The sequence below is a fragment of the Varroa jacobsoni genome, unplaced genomic scaffold (genome assembly GCF_002532875.2).
Source record: "Varroa jacobsoni isolate VJ856 unplaced genomic scaffold, vjacob_1.0 scaffold_16, whole genome shotgun sequence".
In the NCBI taxonomy this organism is placed as follows: domain Eukaryota; kingdom Metazoa; phylum Arthropoda; class Arachnida; order Mesostigmata; family Varroidae; genus Varroa; species Varroa jacobsoni.
This window is the reverse complement of record NW_019212918.1, coordinates 198,942-212,880: the sequence shown is the minus strand read 5'-3', so window position 1 is coordinate 212,880 and position 13,939 is coordinate 198,942. Positions and strand designations below refer to the sequence as shown.

Here is a 13,939-nt window from a genome sequence, read left to right as displayed (position 1 = left end):
GGTGCAAGCAACATGATATTCAACATAAGTACATGTCTATGACTCTAGGGGCAGAGCAAATGGTTGTGAAGCGACCAATGACGTCTAAGTTAAGCCAGTCCGTCTCATCTTTGGGGCAGCAATGAAAAGGCCAAAATCACGCAAGAGTTGTTTGAACGAGTGGCTTATTGAAAGTCGTCCCGTGTGGTGTTGGGCGCCAGGAAGCCCAAGCGATGGCCTGGGAAGTATGATCGACTTGCGAAAAGACGGAAATGGTCACCGAACCAGATCGTGAATCGTCGAAATTAGCAAGAAGTGGTTTTCGTTGCGTTCGACTTAAGGAGCACCATAGGTGAATCGTAGGAAAACTTTAAACAAAAGTTGCATGGGCATTTGTCCCGATAGAGGCTGGTTTCCTCAGTCGCTACGAGGGTTGGCGAGATACTAAGCGAGTTCGTGAGTGCTAAACGGTATCAGCTAGACGCGTTGGGTATGAGTTTAGTGTGTCCTCGGATAACATTCTCATCAGCACTTTTCTTTAATTTTCTCCCAGGGGCAAGAATAACTTCCTATGCCGAGTTGAAAGTTTGGATGGTGCAAGACTATATGCCAAAGAAGTTTTTTGATGGTGGGGCGTACGAAGCGAATTGCGCTAGCATTGTGTAGTTCTCTCCAGTTCGACGACGGAAATGCGGCTTGAATCATTGGTTACTTACTAACTCGTTTACCATGAGCCTTTGCAACGGTGCCGATTTCGTGGCACATCAACTGGCGGGATATCGGTGGATAGTAGTTATCAGCGTACTGCTGAAGTCTGGAAAATGGACGGGTCTGTACTCACACAAAGCACGCTTTCCCATTTCGACCCCAAGAAATAAAAACCTTTATCCTGCAAACAGTCGGGGTCTTGACGCGTTTTCCATTGTCATTAAGGTCATACACACGCAAACTGTCCACTACCTGATGTCATGTTATTTTCCAAACAGAAATTTGGACCAACACGGATGCTTATGTACGCGACTGCGATGTGGGTTAATTTGTACACTCCTTTCTATTCGGCAAGCGATTTGCTAATCCACCGCTAGAAAATGAGTGTTAATACGATAGGGCGGGCAGCCGCTAGTACTACCACGAGAACAAAACTGGCTGTAGGTCTTGGTGTATGGGTACGTTGCGGCGTCGAATGCCGGCAGTTGTGCCACTCATTATTGGGTTGGGATAGCTATTGGATAAGTATACGAAAAGATCATTCACTTAGAGAAAGCAATGTACTACTGACCGCTAAAGCATATCGGCCGCGGAATCAAGACATCTCGCTCGGTAAATATGGCCAAGCTGCGACAAACGATATGGTACATTACCCCTTGAAACACGCTCATATAGTACTAGGCGACTATAAGGGGTTTCGTTCTGTGAAGCGTTAATTCCTGAAAGCGAATGCCATCACTAAGCCGGTTCGTTTCCATGTACATCCTGCTGGTAACTTCCTAATAACTAATGTCCTTAATAGAAGGTAACGCACCTGTTACGTCAAAATATTTTATACTAATGTTATATTTACTACTAGTGTTATGGTTTTTTTTTACATGACGCCATACCTGAAAAAAACTTAATGAAAATACTATAATGAGTTTAATATTCTTAATAATACCTCTATATTATGTGTACTTCCAATCACCCTCACGAAATTGCTTTGAGGCAGGACAAACAGCGATCGGTGTCAGAAGCAGCGGCCCACGTAACTGTTAGAAACGTTCGACCGACACAACGGTAAACATCAATAACATAGTAGAAAAAAACTCAGTTATATAGTGCTTTATAGCTAATCCTCTTCTATCGGTGTACGTTTCTTGAGTCCTCGGCGGGTCATAACCGTACGCTTTATAACTATTAATTAATTAGTAATTAGCTCATTTTTTGTATTTTATAAGGCGTTCCTACTTTTTTTTATGGAGGGAGTGCTACATTGGATGACTTTTGTAACTTTTAATTTACATAAGATGCCAAATACACTTGAGGCTATGACTGGGAATGTAGCGCAGCTAGCAACGTGAAATATAAAATGGGATATTGCATATTATTACTAGTGATATTTTATATTACTTTTTGGCCTCTATTCCATGGAGCTTTAGTAGTTCTCAGACGGTTATACCAGAAGTAAGTGACCAAACGTCTGTACGATCATTTTAAGTGTCGTTACATGGAGACATAATGATTTCTGCTTTGATAGAGGCAGACGCACGTCCACGCCTATTATATAATCTCTTGCGGTTACTAAGTTATAACACCCATGGACAGTGTAGCGAGTATTTTTGCGCGAAGCGATTTAGACTTAGCTTGTTCACATTGAATTTTTATATATCTTATGTCGTACTTTTCTGCAGCTGCTTCTGTGCTTCAACGGCTGCTGTTGTGACGTTCAGGCTAATGGAGGAGAAGGTAAAGGGATCAGCGAGTGAATCGGTGTTTTGACTGCTGCTGAGCTGACTGCTCAGACGTTTCCCTTCGCTTTTGCCCCGTTAGCCACGTTGTACCTTCCGACATTGCTACCGTTGGCCTTCCGCATTTCGTCTACTTCGTCTTCATCAGTCGTCCAAAAACCTTAAACGAACACGCACACCTAGTAGCCGTCGAGCAGAAGCAACGAACCCGTCGATGATTCGACTGCAGCCACCATTCCAGCCACTGCTTCTACTACCTATTTTATACCACTGTAGCTATATCACTGATCGTTGTTTTTGTGCTGTTACTGTTGCCGCCGTTTCTGCCGGTGCTGTTTCGACTGCACTCCGCCCAATCTATGGCATTCACCGCCCTGTGTTAGCTGTAATAGTGATGATGGGCATTTGTTCGCCTTGTCGTCGTCTGTCTGTGAAGTAAAGAGAAGGAGGGGGCATTAAACGGGGCGGCGGGTTGAAATGGCCCCCATTGTCGATAATGTCGATAGCATTCTATTAGCGGCGATTCCACAGCTGACGGGAAAAGTTTAAAAAGCGCGGCGACGAGATCGCGAAAAGGCGCGCGTGAAACGCCGTAATTACGACAAAAGCGCACGCTTGTGTGGTGAGTGCCTCGTGGCCGTACCGAATTAATCTTATATTTGGGTAGATTACGGGTAAACATGTAATATGCCACAGGTTGCGACTAGACACAAAATAAATTGCATCGTGTAGACGGTTAGATATTATTTGTATGTTTGCCCTATTTATAGTCGTTGCGTTACTTTTCTCCAGGAAAATCTGCTCTCCCTTCTTGTGTATGTAGATATATATATATATATATATTACCCATTACTACCTTTTCCTCTCAGTGTTTTACTCTCAGGTAACATTAGGGGTTTTGAAAATGGAACGCTGAAACCTATGCGAATGTAACACTGTGAATTATGTCGTAATTTACGTTGGCAATACTTATGCTTGCAGTAGTGCAAGTATCGCCGATCAAGTGTATGACTGTTATCCAATCACTGAAATCAGGAAAGTGTGCATGGAAGAGGCTAATCCCTTAATCAAGAACAATTAAGTTCCATTTTTATGACAGACAATAATTAATCAGTGTGTAATATGTACCGCACAAGTCACTATATTATTTATTTCATTCATATTTTATTAGTTTAAAAGTCTTGTGAAAGAGATGGTGGTAAAAACCTCTATCGCAGAGTACGGACTACCTAGTCGTAGTAAAAATATGATTTCATTATGTGGCAGTTATGACAAAAAAATCGAGTCGTTTTTTAGTTACGCTGGCTTTCGGTGTGTTTTACGAAGTATGGACGTTTTTGTTTTTGTTAGAACTATCGTTTGCTTCTAGCAACCGTTGCAGTCTAGTTTTATCGTTTAACGTACGTAAATATTCTATTAAGTGCAGCTATATTATATAGAAATGTTACAGGGTGATAAGTGACTCGCTAAAAGAGTGAATGTGTAACAGACAAGATAGTGTAATAGATGCACTTTCACTAGTCAATTGTGCAAAATGTAAATCGCACATGGCTAAGTCTAATGTGCAGTACATTAAATTATTCTGTAGAGCCATAAATTAAGGTATTAATAATAGTTCGATAATTACAAAATAATTGGGTATTTGTTGAATCGTCGCCTACACAGGCTTATAGTACTGACAAGACGGCTCAACATTTTGTGTAACATTTGATTAGTATGTTATTCATAAGTTTTGATAAGCTTACAGAATTGAGCAAGCTAACCTTTCACGCTTTTGAAGTTAAAAGATTTATGCGATTTTCTGATTAGTCGTCTTAGTCATGGGCAAAGCAACGTGAGATTATCGTATAATCGACTTAAGCAATTACTCAGCGGGTTCAAAGCAAAATGAAAACAAACCATGAATGTCGTAGTGGAAGACTGCAAAAAAAAACATGAAAATTCGTTGATAATAAGCAAATTAAGTTCAGAACGAAATTTTTCATTTTGTCGCTAATTTTTCCAAGGTCTTTGTGATTTTACAGCTTATTGGTATGGTCTTTGCTGTTGCACGATGTAACGTATCCAGGTCTTAGCACCATCTTGAACAAAATTTTGTAGAACCCCCAGGCAGTCAGCTTTGCCTGCCCTTTTCATTGCTTTCCTATTTCAGTTAACGAAGATAGCATGGACTGTTATATTCTGATGCGAACATTTCACACACAAGTATAGACTTCTTAACAAACGTATCTTCTAATTAGCTATACTTGTCGAAATAATTCCGGCTCATCTATGATATGCTCAATATTAGTGCCACAATAGAACCGGTTAGCGCGCGCTATTTTCATATTATTGATTACAATCATTATCACTCTCAATGGCATTGCGAACACGAGACGAAATCATATATATTATCAACATTGTAATGATTACCATAGTAAATCGTTTACGGCTCTGTAATACCGAGAGTCATCGAAGTATCTCAAAGCGGGAGTAATGCGTGCTCCTTTGTAGTTAGTGCTGCTGCTATAGTCGCCTAGACAAGACGAAACTGAACCTAATTCCGTTAGACACCAAGAGACGTTCTTAAGTATTTAAATTTCTTTTTTTTCTTTCTATTCTCAGCGCTGCCTATTAGCCGTTTCCATTGCGCAAAGCGTGCATTACTTTCAGAGAATGTCAACAAAAAAAAAGGTTGCAACACTTTATATACTTAGCAGATGGGGTCAAAGTGCCTTCACATCTGATTTAAGAAAATAAAAATACAAAAAGCTGATAGGCCAGATAAATAAGGGGCTAGCTAATAGGCAAGTAAGCCATGCGCGCCATTGTCGGCGATAAAGCAACCCGTGGTAATCACAAAGTGAATGGTAGAAGCATGCCAGAAGAAGACACTTGCCCCCCTACATCTAAATACTAATAGGGAATGCTGCTATCTACGTTGGTTTATGCTTTCTATAAAGTGCTACGATTTAATAGACTGTTTATGCTATAGTAGACAATCCTTGGGTTTGAGCCGAATCGTAAAATCAACTTATGTAACGCAACGCAGTGTACTGATATGACTAATAGAACTGCATTTGCATTAGGTAGCCAGCGGTCATATATGCAAGTATTATTGCCCTTATTATTGTTACCATTTGTATATTTTTAAATAGTTATGGCTTTAAAGTCAAGCAGATTTTTTCGTTTATTGACTTTTCATTTAAGGTCAACTCAGATAGTAGGACAAGACGTTATTACCGTTTCTGTGATACCGCAATCACAAAAGCTACAGCACCTAGTGAGTATTTGGAAAAGCCGTCTTGTTTTTAACTTTTTAGTTAGAAATAAATAAATATTAAATTAATGGCAATTTTGAGTAGCTTCAGGATTTACCATAACAGCTGCCGTTTATTTAATTGTTCTAATAATCTAAGCACTCCAGACGTTCTGCTGTCTGATCGCATCTTCGATCGTATTTACAGCTATAGTCAACGACTAGATAATTAGATTAATTTATAAATTAATTGATATTAATAGCCATCCCGAAAATCCAATTTCAAATGGAATGACAGATAATGACTTCCTGAACAGTAGGGATGTTTTTTAGCGCTTCTAAAGGTATCTGATTTGGTGCTACAGACCGAACTTTGTTTTAGAGAGGTCAGGTTAATTTTGGAGAAAATTTTTCTCATAATAGTCAAAACTGTTTTTGCTTCTACTTACAGAGCCCTCTGCCAGCCGAAGCGGATGGAGTTAAGTGAACGAAAAAGAAGGACATAAGTAGAGAAAATTAGGGGCTCTACTGCAAAGGAAGTCAGTTGGCAGAACATGGAACTAGCAAGCGTTCATCGAAGGGGTCATCATCGAGGAGCATCGCTTGACCTTCGCTCCATGTTTGGTCTCGGTTCCGGGCTGCACGTTCAACATTTTAACTCTGAAGTCAGTGTTCCGACACCTGATCAAACTTCGTCCGTCAAAAAACCCACTCAGCAGTATCCGGTTGCTAGTCATGACACGCATGACGTCTACCCCGTAGCATGTTACCCACTGCGGATTCCCGGTGGTGCTGCCAGGATTACCAAGAGTGGTACATGCGATTCTTGTGGATCTTCCTGTATGACATCATCTTGTAGTTGCGGTACAACGAGCAATGGCTGTGGGGGGGCACACTGCGGTCAACGAGAAGCAGTTGCTCTATCAACACCTGCCCCCATTTCAAATGCGAGACAGCAACATCAGCACGTGCGCAACCTCAGCCTTGATTCAGCTCTTCAACAGCAGCGTCAGTTGCAACATCAGCACCATTTGCCATTACATGCGGCTCATCTAAACGAGCATCCGCTTCTGGTGCAAGTAAGTTATTAAGGCCAAACTAAACAATTAGCTCTAGTTCTTGTATTGGTGTCTTGAAGTATCACAAACAAGCCATTACCGTCTCGAGTGCAATATTCTGTTGAACTATTCGAGCTCTATTTGCCAGTGTGCTCAGCTCCTTATACTCAGTCGCGGACAAATGAGTAGCTTAGCTTAGTTAATTAAGTTGTCTCAACTTCACAGCGCTATAATCGTTGAGGCTTGGCCAGCACTGAATTGGCACTACACGACGTAGGATTCTATCAATAGACCTGTAAAATTTTGGTCGATAATAACCATATATTATCACTTCTTCTCCAAACAATCAACTAAGATTTACTGTTAACCTAAACGTTTAATTTGAATTAAATCTAATTAGTGTTTGTTAGGTTTTCTAAAATACTATGCGGCGCGAATGCGATCGCATACGTCATACACATAACACCATTGTAAATCAAAAGGGATAAGAATATGCCCTCGACAAGTTAAGTCTGTGTTGTTGAACCCAGCAATATTCTATCATTTAGTTCTCTAACGTATGGGTATAGTCCAAACATCCGTTAACTTTAAATATCCGGGATCCAAAAAGGCGAAAATCTCTGTGCGTAATAAACATGGAAACTTACCACTGACCCATTTTGCCAGAGCCCTTCTTATAATCTGAAAAATCTCTGGAAACACCGACGTAATACGTACGTATTATAAAGTAGATCAATATTGATTTCATAAGGTATTTAATGACAAGAGGCATTTATATCATATAGACAAGTTTACTAGAAATAAAATGAATAGGTGTTACTGTCGGCATTAAATTTTATCGTTAAATTTGTTGATACGAAACGATCAGTTGATCGTTAAATAAGCCGTTTGCGTGAGGAGCTAAAATGCAGAACGAAGTTGTTCTCATCTATTTTTAGCACTATATATTATCAATTATGTGTGTCAGGGTTCGTGGAATTTTGTTGAGTCTTTTAGCTAATCTCTAGGGCTTGAAAATTTTGGCCTCTGTCGGAATTGCGTCCGCGTGGCCATACTACTATTAATTATATATTCAGGTCAATCATTCATAGCTTTTTCCATTTTAAGAGTTTTTTGTATTCATCGAAATATGTACGCTATTATTATTCATACTTACAAAGCGCACTTCATGCTTGTTTATGTCTAATAGATAGTTTTGCCCCTGTGGTTGAATGAGTTATCCAGCTGAAACGAACGCGTACGCTTCGTTACTTGTCCAGACAATTCGTTGTTCATTCGAACATTCACAAAGCAGCGCATCTGATTACCTTCTCATTATACACTTCGGGCAACAACCACTAAAAAGCAAATTATTACCTATAAAATGTACACGATACAGGTTTATACAGGACTGAAGCATGCATTAATGTTGACTGTTGTGACTGTAGGTAACTGGTCACAGCTTGCCCGTATAGTTATCTAGCCACTGCTGCTAGGAATGTACTTTTTGTATGTGCATTGTCATCGACACTTTCAAGTCTTGAAGCCATATCCTATATTAGCGGCATATGCCGTATTAGACAAATGTCTCGTTGTTCCACATTCATTAATCACTAGAAAATCACTAAACAGGAAAGTATATATAGACCTATATATTGCATAATGGCTCGTGAATATAGTACGTTAAGTTATGTAACCCTCTAGTATCGCATTTGGGAGTGACACATTTATCCACCGAGACCTTTTATAGACGTGCTCAAAAAGATACGTACGTTTTCATAGACATTCACCTTTTTCAAGTCCGACCTTATTTGTGTGGACAACGTTATTTGAAGGACGATACAGAGCATTCTGGTACTTACTGCCATTTTGTGCAATTGGTTATCCGCACATCTTTCGAGTCGTTTGTGGGAACAGCAACAGCTGTTGTGGAGCTGAATTTGCGCTGAAATTTGTTATGTTTTCTCCTCCTTCTCGGTTTTTTTGATAGGTATTTGTTGATGCCATGACAGTTCCCTGTATTGTCGTCTACAGCAGCGTACGTCTTCAATGACAAGTCAGTCGGGGTTAGGGAATCTTGGCTATTTGCAGTTTTTAGCAGTGTCATCTGGTGACCGGAACGGCATTGACTTCTGCTGATGCGAGCTACGGCGACCTTCGCTTTAGTGACCCAGAATCTGTACGAGATAGCCCATTAACACAAAACGCCGTGGCGTCTAGAACAACAACAATAACAGCTTTACCACTGAGTGATTACAGAATTGAGCGATGTTGCAGACAAGACATAACAGCTTTTGCTGTGCAACACCGATAATTTCCCACTTCTTTGAGCTGTGTATATAGTACAGAAGCTGTTTGGTTGTTGCTAAAATATTGAATGGGAAGTCGTTGTTGAGTTGGGGGCGAGTAAAAATATGGTCTGCGTTCTGTTTTGGCCGACTTCATTCGAATACATGTAAGCACTTTCTGTGTGCGTCCACGAACGCCGTTTTCAAGCTGTTAGATAAGGAGAAGGCAAGGGCAAATACAAGTCGATTTTCTATGGTCACTGTGTCTCGTACCAAACAGTTATTTGGTCAAAGAAACATCGGGGCCACTGTTAGTAATAGCAGGAGCGCCAGGGCAGACCAAAGGACGGACGAATTGGGGAACGACAAAGACAAATAGTGGTATGAATGACTTTGGCTTCATTGCCGCTAATCGACACTGTCTTGCCTCAATGCAGAATCTAATTATTCGATATCTCTATGGTCACATACATTAGTATCTCTGTTTGGACCGTTATTTTTATAGATGTTGCAATTTTTATTGAGACGGCTGGTCTTGCTCGTCGCACCTGACCATATTAAAACGACGACAACGTTTCATGCTAGAGTGAGACAGACGCACTTGACCCTATTGAGAAATATATTCGTTTCGTGGTTTCAATAGGTTACCTCGAATGTGTATTCTATGTAAAAGCTTTGATCGTTAATTTTCTCTTTTCTTCTGGACATGATGCACTTCACTCGGTTGTTTAATTTTTCGTAAATGAAGACAAGTCAGCGTCCGGTATCGTTGATAATAACAAGTCAAACGGAACAATGATAACCCTTAAACTACTCTAGATTCGGCATGTATTGACCAATGTTTTACGCTCTTCTTGTCGTCGTCGTCATTGTCAGAACATAGTCAGCATCAGCGTTTTTATCTGCCTTTACGTAATGTTGCCCCTACCGGATAGTTTTTATTGATCAAACACGAAATTCGTTATAACAATGAAAAGCAGTAATAATGCTCATTAAATCTGCTACAACAACTAATGGAGCTCTTCGCTAGCCAAGCGCCGCGGAATATAACAAGGCTGTAGCCTTTAATTATCAAAACTGTTATAATTAGGTCTATTCTTTATCAATTGATTTTATTATTATTCCTGCCATTTCAACGAGATGCCCCTTAGACGTGTGGTGCAAACAGTATGTCAGCGTTGCTTAGTATTTTTTATTATTGTGTTATTAGTATCGATTATCTGGTAGAGATAAAACTGTAGCAGATGATGCTATGAGAACTAAGATGGCGGTCGTGCTACCCGTTCATTTGCGAGGCAGTGTGATTATACTAAAGAAAAACAGCGTAACCAACACGATATATGACGAATTTGAATGGTACTTTCTTCTAACAGTGTTGTAATGGTGTTATCCATGTATATAGCTCTGTGGCAATAGCATTGACTATCGTGAATGCTCTGATCATGTATTTAGTCAAAAGCTGTTATTTACTTTTTGCTAGACTTTGTTATTTTTTTCGCTGACATTAGATATATCTCAGCTCCCTTTTGCCTTCGCCCACCTTTGCTGCTATATTATACAATAAACCTGCGTTCCCGACCCCCGCACCTTATATTCATTCAGTTCTTTGCAACAACTCTCGCATATGGTAGTATTTGCAGCTCAGCGTTCTATTTCTGTTTACCTATGTAGTCATCCAAGCTATAGACAAGAGAGCTTACAAATCATCCTGTAGTATGTAGCAAAAAAATGAGTTTAATAATGGTAATCGATTGCAAGCAATACTTTTGACCTTATTATGATTGAGCAGTCAATTGAGCGAACGTCATTGTTTTGCTTATTTTGAAGTTCCTTATGTCATGAAGGAACAAGTCGTTTCTAGAGTTTTCTTACGTTTGGGCGATCCGTGACGTTGATTGAAGCTGGCCTATAATGTCCTAAAATTTCTATAATGAATACGCAGTTGTTTTGTTTGTACTTATAAGGTATTTCTACAGGCCTTTATTAGCACCCACAAACAGGTGAGCCTTAGATCATATCTATGCCACATAACTCGCTGAAATACTTTTATTTTAATACTTTTTTCAGGCTGTCATTTTAAAAACTTTTTTTTTGTCTTATAAAAATGTGTACACATAAATCAAGCGTGTATAAATGGAACAGACTTTGACACATCTTTAATTTGATCGGGCGTCAGTAATGTACATTTGCATAGCTCTGGGTTCAACGAGTCATCAAGCTCTGTAAAACAGAATTGTTAAAACAGTTCCTGAAGTACATGATTTCTTTTTTGGTGTTTACTTTAGTCTTTAGGTCACCTTCAATCTACGTTTTGTGATCCTTTGGGCGAGAAATGTCGAGATAGGTTTTATGAAGTATAGTCACACGCTTGAGTTCTAAGATCTGTCTTTTTCTTTCTATGAAATATCGAACAATTCTTTAATTTTCAATATTTATTATCTTCAGGAAACGGATGGAAGCTCACTAGCCAGTGACGATTCGGGTATCTGTGCAGCTGCCGAGATGCCAGATTCCGAACATTCTAGGATGCCGCCTATCAGCAATGGATTGTTGGGTCCCGTACCGCTTCTTAAGACGACGAATGGAGAAGGCAGAATTTTGAATCAGCATGAGGGTCCGTCCTGCAGGCAGGCGCGATCTGACAGCTGTTCCGAAAACTCTTCTCGTTTTGATGCATCGACAACAAGCGGTGATGAGAGTCCAAATCTACCTGGATGTCGTACATCGATCGAAGAAAACCCACGGGATCCTGAGCCAGAACTAGCGCAACGACTTGCAGCAGTAATTGACCTCGCGGAGAGCGCTGCGCTCTCCGCATCCTCGGTGCCTTCAGTCGATCACAATCAGCGGGTAGCACAATGGACGTCAAGACAAACGCCCGAAGAGCGGCCCGGTTCGGAGACGGAGCTGGAGTCATGCTGTTGGAATAACCAAGATGCTTACAGTAGGAAGACGTGCGGCCCTCACAGTGACTACTCCACTGATTCAAAACCCGAGAAACAAGCGTCAGGAAGCAGGCAACTCCAATCAAAGGAAAAAGCATCAGAGAGATGCCGCAACGGTAAAGATATTTTGGCTGCAGGAGGTTCCCAGGCAGCTGATCTGGTGTTGAAAGCGCCCCCGCTGCCTTCTAACCAGTCGGGGCTGTTACGATTGTTTGAATCGCGATTATTCACGATGCGTTACGCTGTGCAGTATCTTTCGCAAAGTCGAGAAGCTGGCGTCCTAGCTTATATCGGTAATCGGATGTTTGCGTTCGATGACGCCGATGTAGCATTCTATTTACCACAACTTGTATGCCTGTACGTTCACCATGCGGACGTTGCTGAAGCTATCAAACCGTACCTAGTATTAAGGTGAGTATCCTACTATGATTGTATATAGTGTTTAACGACCAAAAGTTGCCATACATCCTATGGTTTAAAGAAACCATTGGCTGAAATGGCTCTATTTATTCGGTTTAAGACGAGCGGGTCTTTGTGGACACGTCGTTCTCGTCTCATTACCTGTGCATTATTGTTTTCTTCGCTACTGAGCGACATAGGATTCAGTTAGCGTTATTCGGTCGGTTTTAAGACATCTCATATAAAGGAAAGTATACTAATTCACTTGAAATGTTTTCGGTTAAATTAATAGAAATGTGCGAATTAATAAGCGTTGTTTGACTAGCAGTTAATGTTCGAAGCAACCATAACGTAGACCCAATGGAAATAAGTCGGCCAATGATCCGTATAATAGCACACCCGATATCTGCACATTGATGATTTCTGTAGTTATTTTGTATGAGTAAGAACAAATGGACCGTAATCAATATTGCATCGTGCACATTTTGCACTGATTATATTCAAAGAAATCTAAGATTTGGCGAAAATATTCTATAGACCAGAAGTCTGCGCTATACAGCCGTGAGACATTATCCTAGTCATAATGACACTATTGTGATACGTTGTGGTAAACAATGGCGGACAACAAGAGCAACGAAGAGAACCACATTGTCGATAATCACCAATGGCTTGCGGCGTTTTCGGCTCACAGACGGACGTGACAGATAAATTCTAAAAAAAGAGTAGTAACTTAGCTTTTTTTTTGTCGGGCCTAAAAGTTACCCATACGTATTTATTCCGAAGTACGAATTTTCTGATTTCAAAGTATGCGGCCGATATCCTATCCGCTCATGATCCGCCATCGTATATTTATGGTCCATCTGCTATTGATTACCAGCTTAACACCTATATACACGCTCTGTATTTGACTCAGTCAGTTCTGAATAAGCTGTTTATTATTTCGCTTTCGATTTCGTTAAGAAAAATTAACCAATATGGCTTACATGTGGCAGATACTGTTGGGCTAACATTTGTGGTGCAGTTGACTGCGGAACGCCAAAAATGTAGACGCTTACATTCTGTGATCGGTCGATTTAACCTTAGAGATATATATATATATATATATATATATATATATATATATAGAGAGAGAGAGAGAGAGAGATTCAATTTAACCCTACGATTAATGTACGGCTTCGATTTTCTCTACACTACACTTACTCTTAATTGGTTAGAGGATATATTCATTGCATATACACAGAAAGTTTAGGTTTTTGAGCTAGTGATCCATGCCGTGGCTAAAACCGGGCTTCGTAGGTAAACTTTTCAATTCACATAGCAGTCTTGTAACTCTATGGGATACTTCCGTGCAATCTTCAGTAGTCCAATGGCATTAAACATCAACCCTACTGTTGTCAATTTCTCTAATGCTTTGCAAGTTTCTAGATGTTTATTGGCTTCTTTATTGGCTATTTTGATACTTAGAGGTACCGATTTACTGTTGACGGGAAAAATATTTAGTGGAACCTTTCCTGGTCGGTGGGACTTTCAGACTATAAAGACGTTTGTTTGCCTGCTTTGTTGTTTTTTAAACCGTTGTTTACTTTTTTTACCACAAATAGCTTACACTAGC

At 40.2% G+C, this 13,939-nt stretch overlaps 1 protein-coding gene across 1 annotated transcript in view; it reads left to right on the top strand.

The window, feature by feature from the left end:
* Positions 1-13,939, top strand: part of fwd (phosphatidylinositol 4-kinase beta fwd) — a gene marked incomplete in the record, with an annotated part of 41,306 nt that overhangs the window by 7,620 nt on the left and 19,747 nt on the right. Inside the window, 5 exon segments of the mRNA XM_022850034.2 lie at positions 1,682-1,749; positions 2,364-3,042; positions 5,610-5,682; positions 6,110-6,737; positions 11,429-12,339. Of these exon segments, the coding sequence (XP_022705769.1) occupies positions 6,213-6,737; positions 11,429-12,339 (1,436 nt within the window).